This window comes from Marmota flaviventris, chromosome 6 (assembly GCF_047511675.1).
Source record: "Marmota flaviventris isolate mMarFla1 chromosome 6, mMarFla1.hap1, whole genome shotgun sequence".
NCBI lineage: Eukaryota > Metazoa > Chordata > Mammalia > Rodentia > Sciuridae > Marmota > Marmota flaviventris.
Genome location: NC_092503.1, coordinates 31,472,192 through 31,485,672, shown reverse-complemented (window position 1 = coordinate 31,485,672; position 13,481 = coordinate 31,472,192). Strand labels below are relative to the sequence as shown.

General features: G+C 38.2%; 1 protein-coding gene across 1 annotated transcript; it reads right to left on the bottom strand.

The window, feature by feature from the left end:
* Positions 1–5,040: 5,040 nt before the first annotated feature.
* Vnn3 (vascular non-inflammatory molecule 3) lies at positions 5,041–11,516 on the bottom strand. Its single transcript, XM_027938439.1, is given in 8 exon segments — positions 5,041–5,084; positions 5,087–5,165; positions 5,846–5,871; positions 5,874–6,014; positions 6,654–6,773; positions 6,776–7,030; positions 8,670–8,964; positions 11,313–11,516. Coding segments are annotated over 8 exon segments (1,164 nt in total).
* Between the last annotated feature and the right edge of the window lie 1,965 nt (positions 11,517–13,481).

Below are 13,481 nucleotides of genomic sequence, written 5' to 3'. Positions count from 1 at the left end.
TTTTTGCAGCAATGATTAGGGAAGAGCAAATAAGGAAATATATTCATATTAGTTTGCCAGGACTACAATATATCACAATCTGGGTGGTATAGATAATAAAAATGCTTTGTCTCATCATTCTTGAGGTTAGAAGTTCAGGGAAGGTGTCAGCAGGGTTGGTTCCTATTCAGGTTCTGGGGGAAAGATGTGTTCCAGACCTCTGTCCCTGGCTATCTTTTCCCTATGTCTCTTCAGATGGTGTTGTCCCTGTAAATTTCCCCTTTTTCATATTGGCATCAGTCATTCAATTTAATGTCTACCTGATTCCAGAATGACTCCATATTAATAAATTGGCTCCCAACACTGTTTCCAAATAAGGTCACATTCAGAGGCACTGGACTTCAACATTACTTTCTTTGTGTGAGCACTTGAGTTCCAGGCCTCCTGAGTCACACAATAAACACCAGCTCCCTCTGCTTGTTGGCCTCCTTTGGACCTGCCACCCATCCAAGTGAGCAAGAAAGGCTAGATACTTTGGAAGGAGATGTAATGGTTACATAACAATGGATAAAAGGAATCTTTGTATGAGTCAATAAGAGGTTAAAAAATACTAATTTGAACTTCTTCAATTAAAAATATTAAATGAAGACCTCCCAATGAGTTTCCAATCCAATATGTAAAAAACTTAGCAATCATCTCTCTCATCCTCACCACAAGAAAAAAGCCAAACTACTAGAAAATCAACAAACTTTTCTTAGAAGCATCAGAGAATTGAGGTCATAGGACAAACTGTCGCCCTTATAATTGGAGAGACAGGCAAATACAGAAGACAAAAAATTAAAGGACAAGAGTCTGATGTGGAGCAAGTGCTCTGACCTGCAGTGGATGAATTGCTAGAAACTCAGCAATACTGGGCAATATTGACAGTTAAAACTCTTGGATGGGGTTATGGAATCTCTCTCTCTCTCTCTCTCTCTTTTTTTGTGTGAGTTTTACCTCTAGAAACCCTAGCAGATTCTCAGGGAAAATGGATAAATATTAGGGTAAAAATCTCACTGTGCTTCCTGCGGAGGAGAGGGAAAATAAGATGGTTGTGAAATATATCCAGAACACTCTCTTCTCTTCTCCTTAGCAAAAGCCTGCCCTTAAAGGAAAGCATATTACCAGGGCCTAATCTACCTGGGGGAAGGGACACTTCAAATCTATCTCCTTTTACCCTTCCACAAGGGAGGATAAAATCTCAGCCCCAGCTGCCTCTACCTGGTTCACGATCCTCCTAAGGATAGAAGAAAAAAGCTTAGATGCAATTGTGAAGTAAGGTTACAGCCCTGGCTGGGTACAGGCTCACTAGAAGAATGAGACCAATCATAGTACCATAGGACACTTTCCCTGTCCCTGAGGATTACCATGCTATCAATCCGTTTCTGACTTACCTGTCGTATAGGAGACTCCAGATGAAACACTGCACTTCTTGCAACACCATGTCCCACACAGGACCTGAGAACAGGAAGCACCAAGAGCCAATGAAATCAACTGCCTCTTGAATGGAAAATGGACAGCTCACTGCCTAGACAGAGGGAAGACCCACTCTGTCTGAACTTTGCGGACAGAGCAGCAGGTCCCAGAAGGAACTCAGAAGCAAGTCCTGCCAGTTCAAGCAGGGAGAACCAGAACCAAGAGAAGGAGCTGAGAACAGACTGAGTGGATTAACACTGCCTCTTGCACTTTGCCTGGTGACATCTGAAAAGCCATGTACACACTGGTGCACCTGTATATGTGGTGAAAGATTAGAAGTCTGCCTCTGTGTTGTTGCTAAAATATATATAAAATATATAAGTATATATTATACAAAAAATTTATAAAATATATAATCATGTATTTATTTGTAGATAATTAGTCATTGGAACTCCACGTCAATTTCCGATTGACCTTAATTTGCCTGATAAGTTGATTATGTGGTCAGAATATATATTCTTGACATAGGACTTAATAAAACTATTTTTGCATTTTTGAATGAAGCTCCTTAACATTATTGGTGGCCTTGTCACAAGACAAAATTACAACAATTTAGCTTAAAGATCTTGATTGCTTTTACTTTAAATTCCAGATTTGGGCAAAACTTCATTCCATAAAACAGAACAAGTGTTCCTGTGACCTGAGCAAAATAAGCTGGTTTTATAGACACAGAAGGCTGAAGAAAGAAACAAAAGGACAAAAAAAATGGGCCTGTCATTTCAAAGTTACTTTCCTTGTAAAGTGAGACAGAACAATATAAAAATAACTAACTGGTTAAGATCCAGTTATTTCAGGTCACTTCTTTTGTGTAAAGATTAAAGCAGAGAGATCTTTATTATACTACCAACTGAAACTGGTCTGTTTGAGAAATTTGGTTGTTATTGCTCTGATTCTGATTTTTTCCGAGGGTCAGATAAACAGTATAATTCCATTTGGTGACACTGAACTTTAGTAATAAGTGATTCCATTTTGATTTTTTTTGCCTGTTCTATTGGGGTCCAGGGCAGGAGTTTAGTCCAAAACAATGGTTTCTTGTAATTTCTATTTAACAGCCTAAATTGGCTCTCAGGAATTTGTTTGGTTGCTTGTTTGTTTTGCTAACCAAGGAGTTATATTCTTCATATCAGAAATACTAGATGAAGCCATGAGTGGCTTTAGTCTCCAAAGAAAGAGACAAAGGAAGGGACTCATGTCTGTGAACGTTGAGTTTAGTATGACTTATAAGTCATGGTAAATTAAATAGGAAATGAGGAGAGGAAGGGAGGAAAGCCAGAGGTGAAAGAAAATAAAAAGCATGAGTGGGTATTAAAAGATATGAGGTAAACCAACTTCAGGAGGAGTAGTTCAGTTGTTTTCTCATGGAAAGTAAGGGCTGAGAAATGACCATGAGATCTGATTTTTGAAACTTTCTTTGATAAAAAGAGTGCAGAAGTCTGCTTAGATAAGACCACATGAAATAAAGGTTGGTGAAGAAGCTGGGGCCATTATGCATAACCACCTTCCAATGGTGGTTTATGAGAAACAAGCCTAAGAAGGAAGCAGTGTAAGGCCATAAAGAGAGAATGTACCCATATCCCACATGGACAGAAGAAATCCTGCCACAATGCGGTGTCATCTAGGATCTAAGGGTCATGGTTCCTATAACAAGAATCTAAGAAAGATGGAAATGGGGATACCAAATACATTTTCTGCTGCTTAGAACATCTCTGGCTTCCTGGTACTGGATTAAATTATATTGGGTGGGAATAAATACCTAGGAGAAGTCTAGAAATGCAATTATCATACATTTTGTAGGGGTAAAAAGTATCTCTTAACTCAATGATCCTCAACCACCCGCAAGGACTCCAGAGAATCCATGTGCTCTCATGTGAGTCTCTTCCCAGAGGTAATCAATGACCAGCCAGGTAAAGGACTCAAAGAACTCGGAGAAATGCACCAAAAGTTATTAGGGGAAGAGAGGACAGGGTGGCCCTTTCTAAGAAAGCTCCTGGCCTTGCACATGCTGCAACAAATCTCTGAGTACTTCAAGAGGGCTTAATCAGAATTGGGTAGATCCTAAGTAGAAAAAAGTCAAGATGTAGTCTGAAGGAGATAATTTATTTTTATTTGCATTCCAAGTGTCTAATTTTCTTGCAAGTAGATCATAAGAATCAAGTAAACTACGATAAAAAAAAGATAGTGGAACAATTCTAATTAGCTACAAAATTGTTCATAATTACTTGAAGAGATGCCCTGATTTTTTATTTGATATTCAAAGTCCACCCTGTGTAACGACAAGTGACATGTATTAATTGGGGTTTATAGGAGCAATGAAAACGATAGGAGATATATAATGATAGGATAAAATGATAGCCTATATTTGATGTATGTAAATAAAGTGATAGTACAGATATCCTATGTCTTATATTATTTATTATATTGATTATAATAATTAGGACATATATGATACTGTTTTTCACAATTATAGAGACTGAGACATCTCAGGAGCTGACATTTATCTGCAAGCTGGGGACCCAGGAAGGCTGGGGCAATAGTTTGAAGGCCTGAGAGATGGAGAATAGATGATGCCAATTCCAATGCAATTTGAAGGCCTGAGCACCAGAAGCCAGAAGATCTACATTCTAACTGAAGCATTTGGGCAGAAAATCAGCAAAACCTTCGTCTGCCTTTCTGTTCTACTCAGGCCTTCAAGGGATTCATTGATGCCCACTCACATTGGGTAGGGCCATCTGCTTGACTCAGTCCACCAATTCTAATGCTAATCTATTTTCAAGACACCCTGGCATATAAAGAGAAAAATAATGTCTAGCCAGCTACATCCAGTAAAGTTAACACATAAAATTAACCATCATTGGATGGAAGCAATATTTGCCTACATTAGAAAAGTTGCTACAAAAGAATTTTTCTAGGCCCTCCTCCCACTTGAATATATGTTCAACTATACATACACAGACTTACAGGTACACATACATGAAATGAGTTTTTGCTGCATCAAATAACACACACACTGTCATAGTCTTTTTCTATTGCTAATAACATCACCAAAGCCTGGATAAATTTTAAAGAAGAGAGATTTATTTGGGCTCATAGTGCAAGGCCAAGGACCTACATCTGGTGATGGACTTCTTACTGAGAGGTGTAGGGCATCACATGGTTTGAGACAGAGAACATGTGTGCCTATGTGTACTGGTCTCCTCTTCTCATTAAGCCACCAGGAGTTTATCATGGAGGCTCCGATCCCATGGTCTTATCTAATTCTTATCACCTCTCAAAGGCCTGATTTTCCACCTTCTCAATACTTCACAGTGGCAATTAAATTTTTTAATTAAATTAAAATTAATTTTAATTAAATTAATTAATTAATTGTTGGAGGGGAAAACCATATTCAAATCATAGCATACCCATTGCTATTTTAAGACTTCTTTAGTTTATTTGCTGTTCCAATAAGTTTATGGCATGTATTCTGACCGGACACCAAGGGCTCTCTCTGTCTTTCCCCTGTCTCTTTGTCCAACTAATCCTGCAAGACCCTGGTGAAGGGGACCATTACAAATTCCCAGGTCCCTGTCCTAAGCGCAAAGGATCTTTTCAAACACTCCTCCATAGAGAGCCATAACTAAGACAGACAAAGGGACTCCACTTTGGCTCCTTAGACATCCATCTCTTGAAACCTAATCAAAGAAAGCAAAGGATTAATTCCAATGCAGAGCTTGGTTTCCAGCCCAGGAGCTTTGTTTCACAGCATTCCTCCTAATGCAACACAAGGTTGTAAAAAGTCAGCAGGATTTGGTATCCAAAGATTCAGCCTCTTATTTTGGGTCCAATAATAGAGGAACTTTGGGTGAAAGTGCGGCAAATAAATCCATTTCACAGGTGATCAAATAAGATAATGCATTTTTTAAAAAAGTGCTCTCTAAGCTCATGAAACACTATACAAAGTATTAACTCTTACAATCATTACAACAAATTCTCAAACTAAAACTCTCAAGAAATAAATCATAGATGTACCATTTTTAACTTGAACATTCTATACCATGCAAAGGTACAGGACATCAGTTGCCATTATCAGCAATCAATGCATCAATTTTCATTTCTCTGTGACTTCACTGTTGCCTTGCATTTCAACATCACACTTCTGGAAAAAAAAAAGGATCCCAACTCCTCTATCACAGCACAAAGATAATGTAGAACCACAATTTTCATTCCTCTCATTCCTTCCATAGGTCTTTAAGGTGTGTCTCATAGAATGTGAATGATAATGCTTCCATATTGTCCCTTTACTTTAAAGATTATCATTATGCTGTTCTACCACATCTGCACAAAGAAAGTCATCATCTTGAAAACCTCCTACCTTGTAATGTCTTTCAGGGACAAGTGACTGCTACCTAGGACAATCTGTGGGAAAACATAGCTTGTTGCAAATGTGATGCTGAGGGAGAACTCCTCAAACTTGGTAAAAGTTGAACCCATGGGGCTCCCACAAGTTCTCAGGGCTGTGGTTTGGCATTTAATATGCATATCTATACAGAAAATAAAAGTAGTCATAAAAATTTGAAAATATTCTCTCAGCTGAATTATTCTATTTCAGAATAGAGGAATGTTTTAGTTGCCTTTTAAGCAATGTTGTTTAATTTCAATTACAACTTACTTGTGAATTCTAATGCCAATTTAGTGAATCCAGATTTTATGTTTTTAGAGAAGACAAATGGAATAGAAACAAATTTTTAAAATCAGAGTGTATTTCACATAATCATAGCTATTTCAAATTCTAATTTGATTATTTCATAAACTGTTTAATTAAATATCTCTTTTAGAGATATGGCCATGTGGCTAAACTGGGTCACAATTGAAAACAGGAGACCTCAGTTGAAGATGATTTGAAAAACACTATTTGACCTGGTGGAAAAAAAAATGCACAGAAGTTTCATCTTTTTAAACTTAAACTTGACCTGCTAAGAACTAATCAATCTACTTTATGTTTTTACCTTGCCAAGAAAATTAACTCATTCTTGCTATGATGAAACAAATTGAGTGTTCTGGGTGAAAAAAAAGATTAATGTAACATTTTACCAATTTTGACTGACTCTAGCATAATTTTTAAAGAAAGGTAATGATGAACTGGAAGAAAAACTAATAATTATTAGTAATGCAATAAACACACTTATGTATGTTTACCTATAAGTAATATTGGCCTTCTACTGTGTGCAGTCCATCAAAAGCTCCCAGAGCATAGACCTCATCTACTCGCTTCTCAGACATCTTGTAAGATAAATGACAAACAGATCCTTCTGGAAAACTGTAATTTCCTTAAGTTCAGTGAAGGTTAATTCATCAAAATAAACCATCCCCAGAAAATCCTGCTGCTCAGAAGGGAAGAACTTGACACTTTTGGCATAAGCACTCCAGTCAAGGGCTGCAGGGTAGGTGGGATTGCTGAGAGGCCAAGACTTCTGTTCTGATAGCATCAATTGGCCACTCTCTGTTTCCATGTCATAATGATACACACTGAGCGCTTCTGGGGCATAGATCCTACTCCCTATGGCCAACAACAACAACAAATGCAAATATTAATTTCAATTTTATTTATTTATTTAGTGTGTGTGTGTGTGTGTGTGTTGCTGGAGATGGAACCCAGGCAGGGCCTTGTACGGGTCAGCCAAATGCTCTACCACCTCAAATTTTTTAGGGTGACATGCTACTAGACTAATCCCTTGTGAAATTAAAATTAAGTCATAAGCATTTTCAAGACAGTTAGGGAGATGGCTGTTATATTGAGCTGTGAAATTCTCATTTGTTTTTCTTATTCTTCCCTTTTCTGAGCAAATCCAACAAAAAAAATAGAACATTCTCCCAAATATGAAAGATAATTTCAGCTCTCCACTGATCTAGTTAATTTATTTTTGTCTGGGATTCCTTATTTTCATCAACAAACAAGTAGTCAGGAGGATAAGAGGGGAGCATGCATTACCTTGAACTTGGATACTTTAAAGGATAAACTCTAAAAACCTGAGAAGTTGAAAATGATTTTATCATCCGAATAAGATTTATTTCATGATAACAATAGATGTTGGCTGGGATATTTCTTTTAAAAAAATATTTATTTTTTTTAGCTGTAGATGGACACAATACCTTTATTTTATTTATTTATTTTTATGTGGTGCTGAGGATCGAACCCAGGGCCTCACACGTACTAAGCGAGTGCTCTACCTCCGAGCCACAACCCCGGCCCCGGCTGGGATATTTCTTAGACTGGCTCTGACTTTTTACTTATTTTGACTTCTCTGTTCCCCTCATATAAGATTGAGATAATGTTTGCTTCTTTTATTTACAAGAATGATGTCCTTAAGTAGAAACCAGTATTGTTATTAATTTTGTGATGACAGAATTAATACATGCATTAATCATTAAAGAAAATTGTGGCTTCTTTCTTACAGTCCCTGCCCTTTGCCTCTCTGTCTTCTCTGTGTAGTGGGTAGCTCTCCTGTTGCCATTCCTCCCCCCTGAAAATGTATGCCTGCTCCAAGTCTATCTCCTCTCACTCTTTGATCGGGACCAATGCCAGATGAGAGCCTCAGCAGCTTGGCAGTCCAGAGTCCCCTGATCTCACTTGTCACTAGCTTTCAAATCATTGCCATTTCAAGAGATGTCAATGTAACAGCCAAGCTCATTGGGGCTGGGGCTGCCGCATTTGGGGTGGCTGCTCTGGGGCTGGGATTAGTTTGTGCTTGGGAGCCTCACCACTAGTTATGCTAGGATCCTTCTCTGAACAAACAGCTCTTCTACACTACTCTGGAGTTTGACCCTAGGAGGCCCTGGGCTCTTTTGCCTGATGGTGCTCTTTCTCATCCTCTTCGCCAAGAGAAGGCACTACTTCCCCTACCAGTAGGTGCTCCTGTCTCTCATGACTCCTCTGCCCTGTATCTTCCTTTTCCTAAATCTCTCCATACAGTCTGGGAAAGTGGTTGGCTCAGGGTTTGACTGGGGGATGATAAATACTATTAGGAAAGGGAAGGGAAGGGGAGGAGAGGAGAAGAGATGGGAGGACAGGGGAGGAGATAGAAGGGAGGGGAAGGGAAGGGAAGGGAGGGGGAAGGGAGGGGGAAGTGTGGCTTGAAAATCAGTAAAGAGTTGCCAAGACTGTCACTGCCGCTATGTGCATGACTGGCATGAGTGACCTGTCATGTGCATGCTGGTGTTGTGGGTATTCGCAGCAAGCAGGTTGACTCCCATGGCTCTAGCCCTTGCAGGATGGAACAGGACAGCAGAGAGGAGGGGCAGTGTGTTGTACCAGGTCCTGGGATACAGAACACTGTCGACTTGAAACTCCTTCACCACCACCATAGCCTGGTTATAAGAAAAAAAAATGTCAAAACAAGTGAAGGTGCCAAACTTCCCAAAGGGAGTGTCAAAAGTCACAAATTCTGCATCCTTAGGGAAGTCAAATTGAATTTCAGGGGCAAGAAGATTGTACTGTTATCAAAAAGCAGAGAAGGGGAAAATAAGTACAAAGCAAACTGACAACAGATGTGGTCAACACCCATTAAAAAAAAAAATCTTTCCTCCTATGTATGTTGAATTGCTCATTTGAAACTGTTACACATGGATTTACATGACTCATGCCCACCATTATACCAATGAGGATTTTTCACTGTGACATTAATCAAAAAACTTCACTTTTCTCTGACCAATGAATGAAATTATATCTACAAGTGATATTTAAGATGTGAATATTTCTGTCTTAAAAATCACAGGATGAAATCTTGAATCTTATCATTTTCAGGTTATTTTCTGTATTCTTTAAATATCAACACTACTCCATATGTAAAGTCTAATGCATGTTAATAAAATAAACTTTGTCATGTCTCCCTGTGATACTGCTAACAAGTGAGATAGATTTAAAATTAATTTAGACAATGCAATAACTAAATCTTGTTAATTAGTAAGCCATTAGTAATTATTTTTCCACCTGATTATTGGTCCAAAAGTCCACTTAATCTCGGCTCAGGAGTTCAGCATATGCTTGGTTTGGGATTTTATTTGCCTGATGTATGCGTAGGTGAGCTCTGTCATGAGCTATTTCTCCACTCCTACTGGACATATCTAGTTCCTTCATTCACCCCCAGGTGGTAGTGCATTCTTCCTCCTTAGGTGAACAGCTCAGGAAACCATGGGACCTAATTGGAATCAAGGAATGATGAGACTATGGATATTCTCCCCTTGGATTTTATTCACAAGGATGTGAACTCTGTGCTCCAAAAAAGTCACAGGCTTAAGTGGGGAAGATCAATAGGAGTTTTCAATCTGGAGACAATATATGGGGTTTTCTAGAAAGAAAAGTTCAAGGAATTGAGCATAATCCCTAGTGGGCCCATGCCAGCCAGTCTTCAAGCCCTCTTGCTTGAATGAATTTGAAATAGAGACAAAAAGTGGAATGGTGGTTGCCAGGGGCTGGGTGGTGGGGCAATAGGAGTTACTGCTTAATGGGCATAAAGTTTCAGATGCGCAAGATGAAAAGAATTCTCGACAAAGATGATGAAAGTGATGGTTGTGTAACAATTTGAATACTGATACCACTTAAAATAGCTAAGATGATACATTTTGTGTTATGTGTACTTGTCATAATTAATAATAATAATAATAATAGGTATGAACTTGGTGTTGCTGTACTCTGTGGCTTCTAAAAGGAAAGTCACCCTGTCAACAGCTGTTAACAAAAGCAAAAAGGGCTAAAGGGACAGATGATATGGTTTGACTCATTGAGTGGCAGACTGCACCTGAAAGAAGATCTACCCTCATCATGACACTATTTGTTCAGGTACTGTTTTGGTTTGGACCTGGAATGTTCTCCAAACGTTCATGTGTTGAAGGCTTGGTTTCCAAAGCAGCAATGTTCAGATGTGGAGCTTTGTGAAAGTGATTTTATCATGAGGGCTCTGACTGAATCAGTGGGTTCATAACTGAATGGACCATTGGGAGGGGGTGGAAAATGTGGGAGGTGAGGACTAGTTGGAAGAAGTAGGTTATTAAGGTGTTCTCTGAAGGAGTATCTCTTGTCTCTAGCTCCTTCCTTGTTCCCTCTCTCTCTCTCTTTTCTGTAGTCCTGGGGGTTGAACCCAGGACTTTGCACATGCTGGGTAAGCACTCCACCACTGAGCAACATCCCCACCGGTCTCTCTCTTTCTCTTTGTTTACTTGCCCTCATGAGGTGAGCAGCTCTGCTTCACCATGTGCTCTTCTTCAAGATATTTTGCCTCTCCAAAGGCACAAAGCAAGGGAGCCAAGTGACCACAAACTGAAACCTCAGAAACTATGAGCCAAAATACATCTTTTATCCCTTAAGTTGATTTTCTCAGGTATTTTGTCACAGTGACAAAATTAGTTAGCACAGGTACCTAAGCAGAGAAATTCTCCTCTTTTTTAAAAGCCAATTTCTTGGCAATCAAATAAGTCCTAATGAAATAGATGGGAGCTTAGTATAAAATATTAACAAAATGGGCCAAAAAAAAATACTAACTCTGACACTAAATCATGGATGAAAAGGCTATTTCTCCTTTCTCAAAATATTAAAATATTTGTGAGGCTATTATCACATGTGCTTTCGTATTCTGCCATATTCTATTTTATGGCTAAATCAAACATGGAATCCTTCTTTTGGATTGAAATAAATTAAATCCCCTTTCCAGCTAAAATGAGTAATGATTATAAGATGCATCCATAACCGTTATCTTGCCAACATTCAACAAACAAACATGCATGTATATCTTGACTGACAAGAAAAAAAGTCAGTCAGGTTTATCTAAGGCAAAAGTAATTCTCACTTAATGGTAGTGGGCTACCAGACTACCCTCAGAATCAAACATCACATCAGCATTGTATTGGTAACTGCCATCAAGGGGATACTGAGGGTCACTGGCATTGCAAGGTTTCTTGTCCCCAATATTTGCCACAACATAGATAGAGTTGTCCTTGGCAAGGCAACTGAGTCTCTCTTGCATTGGTGTGTGAAATAATTCAAAAAACATTGCCTATGACTATATTTTAGTGATTTCCAGAATACCAAATGATACTTTATTTTCCTGCCTTTCTTTTGAGTTGTAGGTCAAGAATCAACAGAAGAGATTTTAAAACTCACAGGCAATATAGTGCTCATCTTCATGAAAGTTAACTTTTTGAATGTGCCAGACTCCAGGTTTCAGTGAAAAACTGAAGCTCAGAAGGGATGGAGGAGGCACTGGAGGAGGAGAAACACCACTGTCTCTTATAAATGCACCCAGGAAGGCAAGGGAAGTGTTTGAAATTTAGCAGATTCTTCTGTGTGAATGACCTCATGTATAAACCATAATCCTACCCATTTGCTGATAGGAAGTGGGGCAAGAGACACAAGTACCAGATGACAGGAAATAGTTGGTCCTGTGCGGGCCATCTTCTATAGAGAACCAATGCAGCATTATGTGGGGGAAATGTAAACAAACAACACTTCACAGTGCTGGCTCAGTTTTCTTATTTGTCAAATATGACAAATGAGACCTATCTTAGCACTCATAAGAAAAATATAGACCATGAAATGGCTTTTCAGAGTAATGCTAAATTCATCCATATTTGGAGATGTTTATCCTAGAAATAAGAAGGGAATGTGGTGAGGTGACAGCTAGCTTTAAATATTTAAAGGGCTCTCATTCAGGGATATGGGTCATGTATATGAATGTAATATACAATATACAAAGACCAAAGGAAGTTATAAGGGGGATAGATTTCAGTAGAAAATGAGATAATAAATGTTTGGAAACCAGACCACTGTGGGTGAATAATGGATTCCACTAGTCACTCAAAATTTCAGCATAACAAGGTGCAATCAGGTACCCAGTACAGCTTAATCCAAGTGGATATTTGAATTCCCACTGATATAATTATCATATACAAGGCCTTAAGCCTCTTTTTTTCTTGTAGTTAAAATGCAGAGTGATGCCTCATATCACTAGTGATAAATTGAAGATGCACAGTACAACAGAGACAGTATCTGGAAGTGCTCACTAAATAAATTACAGTAATAAACTAATTATAAGAAGGAGATCTAGCAAAGTGATGGCTTTATACTTTCTGAGGCTGTGCACAATCTCTCCAGGATTTCTCAGCCCCTCTGAAAGGTACAGATTAATGACTTATTGATTTAGACCTTTTCTTTTCTTCCTTTGGGGAAAAATCAGGAAATATTATAAATATTTATGTTCATTAAAATCTTTAATAAGTCCATACTTTGTTTAATTTTTCTTTTGTTGGCAAAAATGTCCAAGAAAACGTTGGACATGTCACCATTTTAAGTAATAGTATTTAAATTCATAAGCATGATCACGTTGCCCTTTATCAGGGATAAACATTACCAGGGAAAAAACTGTGCCTTTCTTTTCCAGTGTTATCATTATATTAAACACTGGGTTTCTCCTTATTTAAAACACAGACTATGAGCTTGTCCACTGGACTTGCTAAAGTGTCATTGGTCATTTACCTTCTCAAGTTAAAATAATCGTCTAACACTCCCAGTCTAATGGCCATCTTTCTCTTAGGAAAATTAGTTTTACCAGTCTAGACTAGTCAAATATAAGCCTTTTGAATTATGACAAATAGCAACTGCTTTCTGCTTTGAAAGTCTCATAGGCAAGTAGATGTGAATCATAGTTACATAGTTTCTGTAAACACAAAGTATGTCATGTTTACAGAATATCTTCTCAGTAGTGGAAATCCTGAGGCTTGACCCACATGGGAGATTGGGCATCATAGCAATGGGAGGGATTTGCCCTCCCATTGATTCCATGTGGTCAAAATTATTAAATTCCTCTTTTTATGCATATATGTGCATGTAAATTTAGAATTATCAAATGAAATTACTTTTGAAATTTTACCATTTAAAGAAATTACATAGGAACCATTTTAGAAGTAAACAGCTACACCTAATATATACTTTTCCATAAATATTTCTTATTCAATGTACA